The sequence below is a fragment of the Athene noctua genome, chromosome 5, assembly GCF_965140245.1.
Source record: "Athene noctua chromosome 5, bAthNoc1.hap1.1, whole genome shotgun sequence".
NCBI lineage: Eukaryota > Metazoa > Chordata > Aves > Strigiformes > Strigidae > Athene > Athene noctua.
In genome coordinates, this window is record NC_134041.1 from 14,057,838 (window position 1) to 14,075,179 (window position 17,342).

At 36.6% G+C, this 17,342-nt stretch overlaps 1 protein-coding gene across 2 annotated transcripts in view; it reads left to right on the plus strand.

Moving 5' to 3' along the window:
- Nucleotides 1-17,342, plus strand: part of GIPC2 (GIPC PDZ domain containing family member 2) — a 94,227-nt gene that overhangs the window by 23,633 nt on the left and 53,252 nt on the right. Inside the window, exon 6 of one of the 2 annotated variants that reach the window (XM_074908160.1) lies at nucleotides 3,425-5,119. The exons of the other annotated variant lie outside the window; for it this stretch is intronic. Coding sequence (XP_074764261.1) covers nucleotides 3,425-3,579 — 155 coding nt within the window. The 3' untranslated portion in view covers nucleotides 3,580-5,119. Of the gene's footprint in view, nucleotides 1-3,424; nucleotides 5,120-17,342 lie in introns of those variants that run through there. 2 annotated transcript variants of the gene reach the window in all.

The following is a 17,342-nucleotide window of genomic DNA, read 5'->3' on the forward strand; positions in this document are numbered from 1 at the left end:
TTCATTACATCGGGTGAATCTGGTAAGGGGAGTGTGCTTTAATAAATGTAGTGCATTAAATGTACCCTGGAAGTGCTGATTACAGTTGCCCAGTACAGATGAAAACACTTTTATTTGAGGCTGCTGCTTTTGCACGGCTGTGACATTCTGACTCCTGCTTGGCTGGGATGAAAGCTGTCTTGATTAAGTTTACTGGATTTTGTTTTCAAATTTGGTAAATCTATAATAAACTGGTTTGGGGGTTCTACTTCATAATTTGAGAAGCTCAATCTTTAAAGAAATTTGTGTTTGAAGTAACATTTTATGTTGATGATGGAGTTTATTACTGTGTAATTCTGAAGTTGCAACTAGGGTGGTTAGACTGTAATATAATGCTGTGTTGTCTTGTTTTATCACTGCAGTCTGTGTCATATGGCTTTTTCATATATCTTGACTAATTTGTCTTAAAACTGGATACATTCCTTGCTCCCACTCTTTCTGCTGGAACACTTGTCTAGGTCCTTACTCTCTTGATGGCAACTTTTTTTTAATATCTTAAGTAACTAGATACATTTGCTCTTGTGTCACTTTGCACAGTTCTTCTCCCTTCAACCCTCTCCCAGTGTCTATGTAGAGTAACTTCATATCCCGGCTCATATCCAGAAATCTGTGAAGTTTAAATTACACCCTTCACCTCATTACCTCCAGAGTTGCTCCTCTCTAAGTACCTTCTGCCATGGTGTCAGGGCATATAGGGTGGTGTTGACAGGACAGATATTTGTCTTCTGCTTGTCAGGAACAAGAGGTTCCCACTTTAATGTCTGTTTCCCATCCATATTCCTCTAAGTCAGTGTCCCAGGAACTTCACAGGGACACAGAAAGAATCAATGCAACAGGGACAGGGTTTCTTCTGGCAGGGAAACAGGTCTTAAGAGTCTTTGAGAACCACTAGTGGTGCCTGGGAAGCTGGGTTACACTTGGACTGTCTCAATCACAACAGTTGATTTGTCAAGATCTATGTAAATTTTCCTTGGACTGCTTTGTGTCATTTGGCACACTGTGATTCTGTTTGGAGCCTCATGTCTGAACGTAGATAAAATTCAAACATCAAATTTCTTCAGAATTACTGTTGCTGATGTCCATGGTGGAATATGGCTCAGGTTTGCTCACAGCTTGTTAGAAGTTTGCATAACAGCAAACGCTGTTTGCCGGAAGTTCATAACTGTTAATAAACTTGGGCTGAGTTTCAGGTCAACAAAATAATATTAAATACCTTTAATAAAACTTCAGAGCAGGAAGTTTCTTTTGCTTTTTTATCAGAGAGATTTTGCCATGTCGATACAACACAGTGCCTGCAGTAGAACGCAGACTGTCCCTGTCGAGATGGTCTTCTGTGGCTTCAGAATTTCCTTCCCTTTCTCAGGTGCTGTGATATGTTTTCCACTCGGATATCCCTATGAGAAAAGGCTAGAAGGTATCAAACCCTTCAGTGTGACACTTGAGTTTGATAGGCTCAAGACGACAGTGGTGGTTACTTGATGTATAACAAAAGATGGAGGACATCTTGCAGTTTAAGGCAGGTGTCTAATCACAAAATGAAGCAGACTTTGAGGGTTTCATCTGTTGTACAATACCATCATTTCTTGTCAATATGAACAGAGACTGTGGAGCAGATACGCAGCTCAGAAAACAAACTGCACTCAGCAGTGCTGTCTGTGCCGAGTCTGTTTTACAGCATCTTCTGCATCCCTAAAACCATGATAGTCTGCTGCCAGTAATTTTTCTTGCCTAGCTTAACCAGGAGATACTCCTGTGCTGACACACTTTGTCCTTCAGGGAGGTGCAGGTGTCATGACTGAGAGAGGTTTGAGCCCTCAGAGTTTTCTTTTGCTCTAATGTCCCTGGCTTGCCAGCATCCATAGTTGCTTGTGATAGACATGTAATTTGTCCCAGAATCTGAGAAACTGTGCAGCAGCTAAAGGTGAGGGATGAGCACAGTAGCTAAGAACGGAGTCCTAAGCAGCAACCCCAGTGTAGTGTAGCCATTTCCAAACTAAAGTCTAAAACTGGATAAATTCTGATACCCAGTGTTAAGAGCAAATGCTGGACAGCATGGGTATACAAGATATCACAGTCAACTTCTGTCGTAACAGACCTCTCTGCTTTAACTTCCTGGATACCAAGATGTTCCTAGTCTTTGGTGGCTCCAGTTTATCATGCACAGCAACAAGGCCTTTCCCTTGCTTTTGCACAGTTTGAACCACCTGGCTGAGGCTTCCAGGAATAACTGATCTTTTTCACTTCTTAGTTGCATAAGCACAAACCTACTCAGCCTTGGGGGTGCTGGAAATTAAAGATTTGCTTTTCAGAGCTGGAGGTAATAATTACTGAAGCAAACTCATGCACTGAAATTAGTTACTCTTTAGTTTGGATGGTATGGAAAAAAATGTAGAACCAAGCAGAAGAATAATATGGCTCACAATAAATGCCTCAGTCTCTTTACTGACCGGAGGTGGGTTTAGGGTTAAAAAATTAAGCTTAAATTAAATAAAATTAAGATGGAAAATTTAGCAAATCTGATTGAGGTCATGTGGTAGTTTCTTGAGAGCACAACTTCTTTCAGGCAATTGCAAGTATACTGTGTCCAGTACCTAACAAACTAGATTTTCATTTTCTCTGTATTTCACAGAACGCATTAGTTGAGCCTACTATTTGAATTCTTGTTTCCTGAGGTAGGGTATTCAAGTGTTTTCTCTAGGCCCATTTATCATTACTCCTTTCTAAATGCAGGTCATGCTCAACATTTAAACTCCTAAAACATGGGTTGTTGCTAGCAAACCCATACTAGCTTGGTTGTGTGTATCTATTATGCTGACTGTATGCTGTTTTCCATGTTCAAACCCTGGTTGGCTTTCTGTGAAAAACTTGACCAGTTTAAACTCTGATTTATTGAGAACTTTTCTTCTTTCTTTAGAGGAGAGAAACACCCAGGTTTGTCTTTTGATCTTCTGATTTAGATCAGCAAGCTCATATCAAACTCACTGAAGTTGATGATGAACTGGCATGGATTTTGTTACTGCAGAAGAGTGGTGCTTAACCTTGGTTTTAGATCCATGCTTCATGTGCCTTCAGTAATGAATACAGACTATAATTTAATAAGATTAGAATGAAGGTTTGTTGAATTAAAAATTAAACCTCTGCCAAACAAACAGAAGAATATGTAATGAGTGCTCCAAGGAAGCGCTCCTGTTTAACAGAGCAGAATGTGGCTAGTATGGGGGGATTTAAGCATGTAATTCCTATTGAATCCGAATTTTAGTAGGTAAGCTTTAAACCTCCCTAAGATGACATTACCTGGTTTTGAAAATAGACATTAAAAAACTATCTTGGCCATATATAGTAGCTGTCACTTTCATGATAATTGCATTATTTTGTTACTTTTTAGCTGCAACAATGGTGGAAGCTGGAAGAGACAAGAAAAACCCAGATGAATTTGCAGTGGCATTGGATGAAACTCTCGGAGACTTTGCATTTCCGGATGAGTTTGTCTTTGATGTGTGGGGAGCAATAGGTGATGCTAAGCAAGGACGGCTGGAATGAGAACTGTGCAGTTTATCAATACCTATTTGAAAATAGAAAATGATTTGCATGTTAATACTTTTACTGATATGAATCCAGGGTGCTCTGTATAAGTATTCTTATCTGAGACTTTCTTTTGCAAAGAAAGGTTTGTAATAGAAATATGAAGATAAACCCAAAGTTCTGACAACTGCACATTTAAAACAAACATTTAATTTAAATGTAGAAATCACTGAGGAGATATATTTATACAGACATTTTATGAAAATTAGGATTTTTTAAATTGTCAGTACACTTTATCAATATTCTGAGGAATGTTAGACATATGCAACAAAGAGTCTGGATTATTTTATCTCTTCTTGTAGAAAGATTTTATAAACTTGTTGAAAAACTACCTAGCTACAGACTGCAGTCCTGTGGTCTTCTGTTGTCCTTATGTGTTCACATACACAAACTGCTGTGGAAAACATAAAACCTTAGGTTTTCTTACAGTTTGGTCTGGGTATAGTCTTTACTGTAGACAGAGCTGGAAAGAAGCTACCCTATTTCTGAAGAACCTGAGTTCAGGAAAAAAAATATATTCCTCTGAAACATGAGAACTAAGATCTTTGAATTAAAAAGGCTTGCTTTCATTTGACTCATACATGCTGTCTGGGTATTACTGAGAGGAGTAGTAGTAGAAATGCTTAAACCAGGATCTGCTGCTTTTATTCAGATGCCATCTTATTGCAATAGGAACTGCACAAGAAGAAAGAAGTGTTAATTTTGATTGCTATTCATATATTTGTATAATATCTGTGATCTGGCACTGGAGACTATAGTGTATGACTAAGTGCTTATTTGATTTTTGCATATGCTAAATGATTTGCTGAGATCCTAGAGTTTCCCCTCTTGTCTGCTTTTTTCAACATGGCAACATAGGAGAGACACTGGTGTTCAAACCTGGAAGATATTATTGTAAAGTTACAAACAATCACAGTTTGGATGAAAATGCATGCCTAAACCCTGAAAAATACATTAAACAAATTTTAGACGTTAGGATTTGCAATTATATTGTACATAAACATTTATTTTAACTGATAATATTTTACTAATAAATCTCAGATTATTAAAAGTTTTAATACATCTGCTATGGCTGCCTTTATCCTCCTGTTCACTTTGTATTTAGTGAAAAGCAATGCAGTAATTTCTGGTTTTGCTCATAACTAGATTCTTTATCAGTTTTTACTGTGCTTGGTTTTAATCAAGACAGGTATTTGCTCTTTGTTTAGAAAAAGCTACTTACAAGTGATTATTATAGCCAAATAACACATCATGAGTGTCCTTGAAAATGAAATTTAACAAGAATGTGGGGCCTGACCTGGGAAGGTGTTCTTTGCATCAGCATGTAAAATAATAGGTATTACAAAAGTTTTTTCTTAATCACTACCTATTTACTTTTCTTCTGAGGAAAATGTCTTTTACTGTCTTGGAGAGCTCTCTTCTAAAAATAAAGACTATGCCAATAATTTTACACGTTCTATGTCAATGAATTTTTTGGTCTAAAACCATGACGCTGAGATAACAGGTCCTTATTCTCCTTACTTGTTATTTAAGAAGGCTCCTAAACTCCACTTCAGTCTTTTGCACATGTTACAATAAATGATTTTTTTTTTTCTAGTTATGAAATATTGCATGAAGTCTTATTTATACTGTTCAGTGGTCTTTCAATGGGGATAATGTCAATTTTATAAATGCTGTTGTGAATATTTTGCTCTTACATCTTTGATTTAAGGACAAGCTTTTACATAATATAAATATTTCATTTTATGAAATGAGTAGTACAGAGCAGCGTGGAGGTCATACATTTCATTGTATTTAAGAAGTTCAAAGGTGTCAGAATTTCTCTTAATTGTACTAGTGTCTCATATCACCAGTGTGGGATGAAATCTATTATCTTCAAACAGGTGTGATCATTTTTAATTTCTATGTGTCAGAATACATAGAGATACAAAACTTTAGGCTATTTTCAAGTTACGAGAAGTAAAAATACACAATCTTACAAGAAAATCTGAATTCTAGTAAAACTTGAAAATAAAAGAAACTTTGTAAGAACGTGGTTAAATTTTATACATCCCATTGCTCAGTTAGGGTCATGAGGATGTGTTATTTTGAAAAAGGAGTGTAATTTTAGGGCAGAGAGTACAAATTGGATAGTGTTTCTCCGTATTTAATAATTGCAAATTTTTGCACACAATCTTCTGTTGCAGTTGAGCACACTCTGTCTTGCACAGGGCTACTTTAACTAATGTACTCTTGGTAATGAAGAGTTCAAGTATTGTGGGCCATAGAATTTATTCTTTAAACTCCTTTTAGGTGAAAAGGAAAAATTAAAAGTCAAGAATTCCCTGTTCATTTTAAATTGTTTTATATCAAACTCAAATGTCAAACTTTGTGGAAATGCTTCTGTACACGAATTGATTTTATAATCAGTGGCATGTTGGTTACTAACATTAAAGTTAAGAATTACTGCTTAAACAGGGAAAAAAAAAAAAGTACTATGGAGTAGCTGTATATAAAATAATATATGAAATGTTACCTGTAGCAGATAGCCAAAACACATGAAAGGTTGTTCACTTTATTTTGAGATATTAATGTTGTTCAATTAGTTTATCCTTGGAGGATAATTTGTCTCACACTGATAAAATAGCAAGATAAAAATAATCTCCAGAGCTCTAATTCTGCATAAAGCTGTCTCTTGTCATAGTGGCCTATCAATGTGGAGTTTATTTCACAACTAAGATTTAAATAGTGATGTAATTTTACTAGCATTTACTGCAATAAAGTATGTTGATATGTCTTAATAATTTTTCTGAGTTCTCATTTATACATATGCTATTTCCAGCACATAAGACATAATGGTACCACTACCCAATTTAGTAGATTATTTGCATTTTCCAGCTATGCATGAATAAACTGTCACATGCAAATTGCACCACCTTATAAAGTATGATAAATACTTGTGTAGTGGGATTAATCTAGTAAATTAATGTTGTTTTACTAATGAAATACAGCCTGCAGATCCCTTTAAAACCTAGTCAGTAATGACACTAAAGCCTTTGCATGCTTTGTAGGGTGAAAATGTCATTAACTACAAAAATCTCCCAAATGCATTTGAAGTACTAGTTCTAATTAATATAAGTGCTGATCAGAGTAGGACTATAAACTTCTTGCTAGCGTGTGTTGCAGGTGGAGGTGAATGCCGGTGAATAGTCCTCTCTAATTGGAGGTGGAATGAGAGAAGGTAGTAACTCAGCCTGAATGCTGTTCTAAAAGTAACTGATTCCTTATTCTTATAATTTGGTGCACAATTTGCAGGCAGATATATGCAATTGTTTGTGCCTTTACTTCCAGACTTACTGCTAAATTGAAGATGATGAAAAATACACCACTATTTTTCTCCATAAGCAATAGTCTTTAGATGCAACAAGGGGATTTAATGAAATCTGGTGTTCAAGTTCTGAGCTCATAATCTTAAAAATATGATGAGTGATGAATATTTTACACTTTTAAAGGAACTAATTTTGCAAATTACAGATATGTCTTCTGCAATGCCTCTAGTGTGCCAGATGTTGCTTCAGTTAAATTTGATTTTGTGTAACCCTATTCATAATACAGTTGTTATTCAAATAGCTATTAATATAATCAGAGTATTTGGGAAAATCTCATCTGCTATTCAGATTTGCACCTTGATTTGAATAATGGATATATTCTTCTGTATATGATTTCATTCACAATTTGTCTATTTTCTTTTTATTATTTTTTTAGATAAACGTAATATAAAGCTTTGAAAATCTTGGGGTTTGTATTTGAGGGTGAAATATTAAAGTTAAGCTATCTTTAAAATATTTTAACAAAAAGTTATCAGGCAAGATGTAAAGCAGGGTATAAAGTTTTTAAAGTGCTGTCTGTGATGACAAAAAATAAAATTGTAGATTATTTTTTCCCTGCTTTTTAATGTGAACTTCTGCTACTTTTCAAGTGACATATTGTTGTTCATGAAAACAGCTCTGAGAATTTCTGTTCCAAACTCTGAGTATTGTAGGAAAATGATATATTACTTTCTGCCAGGAGATCTTTTAGAACAATTAGAAGTCGGGGTGTTGACTGTTTGCCCTTTTGAAATCAAATGCATGTTTGCCATGAATTTAAGAAGTCAACTCTAGAAATAAGAGCTTAATCTGAAATTTATATTCAGTATTGTTTTCTTTTCCAGTTCTCTGACTCCCTACATTTGTAAGGCATTTTGCCTTACAAATTGACAGGCTTGGAAGTCAAAGATGGGGAAAATCCTCAGCATTTGTGGAAGATACTTGTAAATAGCAACAGTCTTTCATTAAGAAGTACGCAGCTGTAATACAGACTTTATCCTCAGAGAAGATATATTCAGTGTGTGAGATTCAGGGAATGACAACTAGAAAGAAGGAAAAGATTGAGACAGCATAAATGTAGGGAAAACATATCCCTTTTTTTTATCGAAACTGGCTTTAAATAGAACAACACAAGGTCTGTATATTGAACAGAACCAACCCCCTGAAGTATTTAGGCTGCCCTGTCTCTCAACTCTTGCTGCTTGTAAACAGAAGGTTGTGAACACCTTTTACAGTTTTCTTTAAATAATGTCAGTCCTTACCTAAATCTCTATTGCCATGTCAGAGCTCTTTCAGAAATATGAGACTGTTGGGTTTGTATCTGAATCATTAGTCTGTGGGGTTCTCCCAGTTCCCTGAGAACTAACACAGATTTTCAAGTTGCTGTAAACTTATTTTTACTATATAGTGTTTGAAAGAGGTAAAAATCAAGGAGAAATAAATGTCTACTTTTTCTCTGAAATTAAAGGGTATCTGACAGTTCCACTTTTTAGTCATTACTGCAGTACTTCTGCTGCAGTGACCAGTATGTAGGATGCTGAAGAGTAACAGGGAAGATGATACTAGTTAGACCTTTTGTCTGAAAATCATGCCAAAACAGTCACCATGTAGTAAGAATGCTTTGTAAATTATTAGGAAATCATCACTGTGGAAAAAAGAGTAACTGATATTAAAAAACTCAAAGGGTAACCCCAGCTTGTGGCATAAGGTAGAAGTTTTCCAAGAGCTCAGGTGAACTTGGCTGACAATGGGAATAAATCCAAACCTCCCCAAATCTTTGTTTCACTTACTTTAATCTTTCTGTCGTAGTTGTATTTGCTGAGTGTGGTCTCTGGAAATTTATACATAAAACTGTGTGCAAAGCAGAGGATTTCACAGCAAGGCAGGGTATTGGATCACAAAAGGGAATTGAGCTTCTTTGCATAGGATCAAGTGCTATGCCATTGCAGTTATGAGAATAATTGTTGGTACATGTAAGGAACTGGTCCTATCTTCCTTCTCGCCAGTTTCCTAACATACCCACCAGGCTGGGTGGGGTATAAATGAAGGAGTACAGATGGGAGAGCACTGGCTGGATAGTGTAGTTTCTAACCTTTCCAGCTCCTAAGGGGAGGTTGAGTCTTATGGGTCAGACTAGAACTAGTTCAGAGCAAATCCCTGACACAGGATTAGTGTGGATGTAGGGTCCTTGGCCCCAGCAGTTTTGCTCAGCAGACCTGCTTCTATGGTTCCTTGTGCTTGCCAAGGTGCACCCACTATCCTACCCTGTTAATGTATACTAGGAGTGTGGGCTCGTGAATGTAGCATATAAATTAATGGGCAATGAGTTTTGTAAGCCTGGGTGTTTTATTTTGGAAATTAACTGTAATTTTATTTTCTTTGGAGTGAAATAGGTTTGTCTGAACCTAAAGGTTACAGACAACGATCCCCAAAGCTTTTCTGTTGTGTTTCTCTAGCCATTGCATGTCTGAAATTTTTCACAGAGAGATTGAAAACAAGATTCAATATAATATTCAAATTTTTATTACTAATTATGCTTTATATTGATTTGGCTTTTCCTGCTTCTTTTGGGATGAACAGTTAAATATTTTATTATTAATGTTTCTTTTTGGAACATGAACTACATTAATTAACTACATAAAAGAAATAAGATACTTGAATTTCAAATGAGCTCTAATTGGAGAAACATATTGCACCACAATACTTGGCAACATCTAAGAATGCAAGTTTCTGCTTACTAAAAAAATTGTTTTATTGAGTATTCCCAAATCTTTTTCTTTGTCTTTTTAATAAGGAAATAAGTTTACAGAATGGTGAAAAGCCAGGGGGGAAAACTTTTAGTTTAGTGGAAAAAACTTTTAATGACAGACTTACGGTTACAAGTTGTGCTTGTAACACAGATGATCTAACAACTATTTGTCTAATTCTTTCACTTGACAACTCTTCCAGTAAAGGCACCAATTTGTACTTCATACCTATAAACTCTCTCTGGCTTGAAACGGGAAAGCAAGCATGGTAAATCCATTGCAAGTCATATTCTCCAGGCATTCATAATATTGGAATCTCTACCAAAACCCTCCACGCATCTTTTTGAAACATCCTTATTTTCAACGTGGATTTTGTTTCCAGTGAGTATTTTTAGTGATAATTTTAATTGCTGAGCTTAAGTTTTGAAACCAGTAAGCCTTTTCTGCAGTAGCTCTAGGTAAGCTAAATTTGTAATTATCAGATACAGAAACTGATCAACAGAGTGACGTAAATTTCAGCTCTGTTGATAAGAATACCTGCAGTGTCCAACGGATGTTTCTAATTAGCATGAAGAATCTTGGCACTGAACAAGTTCTCACTGTAATACTACAAAAGTAGAGGTTGACCCTGTCCTTTCTATGTTAAGAAAACAGAATGTTGTTTCATGGTTGATATGTTTTCATTATCTATAAAGTGAACCAGGTTAGAAAGGGACCAACTACCGTCAAAACAAATGTTATGAAGTTATAAGAATAACCTCTTTCCAGGACCAGAAGCATTGTGAATTGAGGTGAAGTTCTAGATAAGCATGATACCAGTACAAATGCTTTCTCATTTGGTAAAGAATAAGGTAATACTTACCTTTCAATATCACAGATAAGTGAATATAAGTTTAATGTTACTTATCTGTTCAAACATAGTGAACTGTGTACTATCTGCTGAATGTGCAACTTTCTTGGCAAGGTTCTTAGCTGGAGTGAATTGTCACTAAGGAAAGATTCATGAAACACAGTTCAGATTTGTGGTTTGATCCATAAAATCTAAGGCAGTTAAAGCATTGCCTGAGAGGGAAACAACTATTCTGTTGAGTTGTGCTAATCGTCAAACTATTGAGCTAGAGAGTTTACCAGAAGACTTTCTCAAGAATTGATCTTGGGACTGATTTAATTCTTTTGAAGAAAAAAAAAAAAAAAATCATGGTACAAAGAATAAGTTTAGGTTAATGAGGTTGCTGATGACACAAACTGGGAAAGATGACAGGACTAAAAAGAATAGTGGAATATTGTCCAAGAAGATGGCCTTTAAAACTTGACTAATAGAATTTTAATTGTTTAAAATGAAAGGTCATAAATTCAGGGACCAGTAACTGAGAGTTCTTCATTTGAGATGATGGATGAAAAATACCTTGTTGCACTTAAGTCATTCATACAATGACTGTAATCCACCAGAGGGCTGCGTCTGAGGAAAAAAAATGACTGGGGTGTGCATCACAGGGAGGAAATCCAGGAGAAGCTGGAAGGTAATGTTGTTATTCAGGTTAATGGTAAGATTTTTATTTGCAACAATGTGCTCAGTATGGGCTTTCCCCATTTGTTTAAACATTGGACAAGTTTAGAAAAAAGGCCGAATGAGGTGATCACAAGAATCAAACTGAAGAACCTGCATTCTTTGGAACAGTAAAAATAGTGTAGTGTGTTAGTATGTAGAAAATCTTGGAGGGAAGGGTTCTTCAAGCTAAACAACTGCATTGCCAGAACTAGAGGTGCATATTGTGTGGCCATGAACTGCATTCAGTCTGGAAACACTGAGGAGGATTTCTAACCACAAATGGAACAGCACAACGGAAGAGTATGGGTACGAAAACCAGCTCAGTTTTACGGCAGGGCTATATGATATAGTTGCTGGAGTACCAGCAAACCAGATGTGATCCCCCAGTATGTTCCTTCCAGTCCCAAGAATTGCTTTGGCTGTGTTAAATTACCAGGTGTTTTGAACTTTCCCAGGCTCATTTAAATGTGGACAGATTTGGAAAAAGTAGGTAGGATTATAGTGTTGCTTAAGACTGGAGTGAAGGAACTTTCATTTTTGAAGTGCAGTGCTAAAGTCCACGAGGTCTCTCACCAGGGTAGGTGATTTTGGTGCTCCAAAGGTATGGAAGGAGATGTTTAAGTCAAGGCTTTTCTATTGTGTGCCAGAATGGGAGCAGTGTCAAGGAAGGGAAGGATATGTTTCTGGAGTGTTGAGCTTGCTACTTCTGCAGGAGCTTGGGATGAATCATTTCCATCAGTAGCTACTGGGCCTATTGACTTTTCCTTCAGTGTTAGCAGCCAATCCTGATTTTTGTATGGATTTGGTGTACTACAGTAATTTTGCTGTGCTGGACCTATGCTTAAAGACAGCACTACAACTTTTGAAGGCAGAGGAGGAGTCTGCCATGGTTTCATCCTATCCCTGGGAACAGCTAGGAGAAGTTCTGGTCTTCAGCAATATTCAGGTGTAGGCACTGAATTGCCCAGGTCATATGAGGGGGAAGAGCTAAGTTCTGCTTAGCTTCTAGCTATGATTGTATGAAGAAAGGGTGTAGACAACGCAGCATCCATTGGTTATGCTGCACACTGCTTGGAACGCTATTTTCTCCGTAGTCTAGATTTCTATTCCTTAGTAAACACAAAAATGTCTCAGTTTTGTACCCTACTAAACTCACTACAATATTCTCTTCCCTTGTATTTCTGGCCTTTCAGATTTGTGGTTAGTCTCTTGAATGATCAGGGGAAAAGGAATTACTAAACAGCTTTGGCTGTAATCTGTATTCAGCTCTGTGTTGAACATCCATTATTTTTATGGCTATAATAAAATGAATAGCAGTGTAACAGCTGCCTTGGGTTTTCAATTAAATGCATTAATACATATGCAAGAAAATAGCCTGTCTCAATAGTATTTATAGGGAAGAGAATATTTTTCAAGATTTGTTGCAAATGATTATTATGTCTTATTTATATGGCATTTGGAAATGTGAGAGTAGAGTTGCAGGCATACTGCTTTATTACTTGCAGGTGGAATGTGTGATAATCAGCCTGACCACTTTGCAGTATTTCTTAATGACGACAGTTTTCATTGCATGAAAATATGGCTTTATAAGCTTGATGAACAAGCCTGTAGTCAGTGCTGGTTTTAGTAAGAAGTTGGTTAATGTTCGTAGAAGGGCCTGAATGCGTATTTACAGCTTTGCTGCATTATTTTGAAAAGAAATGGTGATGGCATGAGTGAAGTGTGTAAATTCCTGGTTTGTTTCAATGGTTGAGGGTGGGGGGTAGTTGCTTTGCTCATTGTTTCCAAAGTGCTTTCTCCAACATGCTTTATTTTGTTCATCTTTGCTCCGTGTCAGAATCACGCCCTTGACAGTTTCATTTGCTTACAGCTTTCATTCTTCTCCTTTGTGCCTCTAAGCTTGCCAAACAACTCTGAACAATAAGGGGGTCGCTTATTCCACCCAGTTTAGCTTTTGTCAGACTTTGCATTACAGCTCATTTTTTTATTCTTTCCAGCCGTATCTTGTATTTGGGGCCTCGCTGTTCCTGCCAATGAGTCTGAAAGAATGGTCTTATCACACTATTTTTACAGATGGTGTTCCTTGTGTGCAAATGATAGACTGCCTACTATCTGTTAATATTTCTACCATAACAAACGCAACAGCAAAAGTCATCTCAATATTGGAGCATGGAAGTTGGCTGATTTAAAAAAGTAATAATTTCCATCCTGCTATACTATCTGCTCCAGTTCTAAGGCAAGTAGGAGTTTTGGAAGTTTTATTAAATCTTCATTCCCATATCCAGGATAAGTAAAAAGTCCTAATAGCCAAAAAGCCAGCTAGGATTACTGTGAGTCAGGTAGTGATATATGCGTAATTCTGCTATTTTATTCTTAGCACTAAACTCCTTTTATTGAATTGTTTTACTGCAGAAAGAATTGAATCTTCTGTTACTGAGAACGCTTGAATAAATGAATAAATAAAATAATGAATACCCTTGAACCATTTGGACTGTGAACTTGATAGCAGGATTGCAATCTTCTTTCTCCCCAGTGCCCCTCCTTCTCCCATGATCTCACATCCAAGATCCCTTGGCTTTCCTGTTTGCCAAATTGGTGTTTGCTAGTTTACATAGAAATGGAGGTGGGTAACAGAAATTTGTTTATTATAATTAATCAGGATTTCGTAGTGTTTCTTTATGCATCTTCTGAAATTATCTTCTTAAATCTCATCATGTAGAAAAAATTATCAATAAATTAAGCTTGACTGGAGTGTTGAATTTTTGTAAGAGATCCTCATTTGTCATAAATAGTTCTCAAAACATTACCCTCAAAAATCATCACAGGAAGTACTTTAGAATCCATGGCAACTGGCTCAAAAGCATTAAAAAGCAAACTGAAATTATTTATACATGATACTGTCACTGTGCAGATAGAAAACAGGTCCTGTGATACATTTAGGTGGACAGACAATGTAGATTTTTTTGAATTTGAGCAGTTTATTTCCTACAGCCCATCATCATGAATTATTTATAAGGGGGTGATGATTGATGACAGGATTAAGTAAGAAAAAAAAATCAATTTATGAAACAGGAATGTATTTACTTTTTCTGGCAAAAGAATTTTTCTCTATTGTTTGTAGTGTAGTAAACCTGGATTTTCATATCAGGTTTCCACTGTCTGAGGCAGTACATAAATCTGCTCTCAAATCCTGAGAGCATATAATCTAAAGCAAGACTAGCTATGTATAGACAAAAGCATAATACAATAATTTGGGAACTAAAAATTAGAGATTAACGGTAGAGTTTTTCCAAATGCCTCAGGGAAGGAGGATTTTCAACATTTTGCTGGTGTCTCACAGAACATGTTGGACAGAGCAAGCTGCATGACTTGGATCAGCGTTCACCCTGAGTGGTTTTTCCCCTAAACTGTTTTTCCTCAGTTCTGTATGATCAACTCTTAGTCAGTAAGATTTACAAGGAACAAAAAAAAAAAGTGTTACATTTGCTTACAAACATATGGGAACAAAGAAATGAGCTCTGCTTTGTCAGAGTTCATGGAGATGCAGGTAAGATAGTTTCTTCTGGAAAATGTGGAATGATATTTTGTTCTCTGTCAAGATTAAAATAACCTTTTCATCAGTTTCTGCTTCGTGCCTCTTCCCTCAGATTACTTCCAGCCAGCTTCTTGTAATTATCTCCTCATTATATTCATGTGGGATGGGAGTTTAAAAGATGACATCACTCAGCCACATATTGTGATATGTATGAGTAATCAGTAGTTAACAATGCAACAATTAATTCCTCTGTGGCATTTTATTTGCCACTTAAAAATATTCCTTTGACTCAGGGAGTAACTCATACCCTGCAGGAAAAAAGTCTCAGCTCATTAGAGCTGATCTGCAGTTATCACTTGGCTAATATCTCCACTGAGGTAGCTGGGCCTCATTTATTTTAACCTCTATCTGGTATCTCACCTCTCTTTTTTAAGTGTCTTTTTTTGTTTGTTTGTTTTTACAGCTCTGCTTCCAGGCAGAGCAGAGGAGTAAAACAACATTATTAAAAGCAAATAAATAATAATTAAAAAGAAGGTCTTTTTTTCAAGAAGCCTGTATGGCAAAGTACAAAAATGGCTAAAATAAGGTATGGCACTGTATGAATGTTCCTGTGAGCTTTAGTCTCAATGCAAGAGGCATCTGTGTCTTCCAGTGTCCTGATTTGCACTTTTCTTTCTTTTTTGCACTTGCCTTTCCTGGAGATACCAGTCCTGCTTCTAGTTTCTTCATGAGTTTATGCATTTCTTTAAGAGTTCATGCTCCCAAGAGTAAAACTTTTCTACCTCTTTGCCTGAATCTATTTTAAATAAGGCTGATGAAACTGAAAAACCAGTAACATCTGTTTTTCTGGAGGGGGGAAAAAAGAAATCTCAAGTCTTTATACTAGGTTGATCTGCACAGTAGAGATCTTTTGGAGTACTTTCTTATTTGTTTGACAAGCAAACTCCCAAATGGCATGGTTTCAGCTTTCACATGGCCTCAAAATCATGAGGTAGCATTATAAGGTCTTGTTCAGAGCTCCTGAGAGATGCTGTCATGCAGGTGGGGTATATGTACCGCAGCATTCAGAAGTTTTTCAGTGACTCCTATGCTTTGGTCAAATCAAGCAGTCTCTCTTGCAAGGATCTTAGAGTAGTGGCAAGGAGGGCCAGCTTCTGATAAAAATATTTAATGTATTTGGTTCTCCTTGATGTTTTTGAGTGAAAATGTTAATGTGGCAAAACCAGGGTGAATGTTGGGCTTTTGCATCTGTGTGGGGCTTCTGCCTAGGATTCCTACTTGGAGCATGGCACAGGACAAAGGACCATGCAGTGAGTCTATTGCGTCTGGGAAGTGAAAGCCAGCTGGGAAGGCAGTCAGGTTGTGGGATGGTAGAGAGGAGGCTTGTGTCCTGCTTACTATTCACTAGCACGAGCAAGCTGTACATCAGGTGTGCAAACAGGGATGAGGCAGCTAAGGAGCAGTTGATGTGAAAAGACACGCTGTGAGCCTGGGGATTGACCGCCTCAGTGCCGTGGTGGTGATGGGGACCTCCGGGAGATGAGGTGGCACCTTGTGCCACTGGCCTGACCAACTTGCACACCTTGCACTTGCTCCTGAGGAGGGCAGGGCTATGGAGAGTGCCTGCAGATGGAGGATGCAGGAAAGACTGAGGTACTCCCTGTCTTCTTTGTGTTTGGTTTGTTTTGTGGGTTTTTTTTTTTTTTGTTTGTTTGTTTGTTTGTTTGTTTTTTTGTTTTTTTTTCTGGAGCAGACTGCTCTCTAGCAATGTCTCATGGCACTAGAGGAGCAGTATTTTTCAACTCAAGTTCAAAAAACCATTTTTTTTGTTGTGGTGAGGAATGCTTTCTCATTCATGTCTCTTATCATTGAATGAATGCAGTACGAATCAAATATTTTACATGCTGTATACAAAAGCATAATTTAACACAGAGTTATGTAAATTCATACTTCATACAATTTGCCCTCTAAAATGTTTTCTCTATTAAATCTTAGTCTTTTTCTGTAGTAAATCTTGGTATATGCTATCATTATTCTACACATCATGCAGCTGAGGCATTGATGGAGTAAATGGCCTACTAACAGTCTCACAGAGGCAATCAGAGTGAATCAGAGGCAAAGCCGCTTTTATTCTATGCAGGAAAAACATGAATTTTTACTGCCAAATTATTAATATATTGCTAGAAATAGCAAAAAAATAATTATAGATGGATTATAAATGTGAAGGCAGCAAAATATATAAAATGCATGCAGATAACTTATGTGTACTGTAAGTGAAATTCCCCATAATCTTAAGTGGCAATACCTATTTAGAAAGATATGTGAAACATGCTTAAGTGCTGCAGTACACCCTATCTGAAATGATAATGGTTGAGAAGGTTACAGGTAAGCTAGATCTATTCTTTTGATAAATCTGGTCTGATAGACCTTTTGGTTTTTTAAGTTGAAAAAATCTGATATGTCAAAATCAAAACTTTTTCTAAAATCATTTAATTCAGTTTGATAGTTGAAGGTATTCTGTTTATACAGGGAATTATGCACTC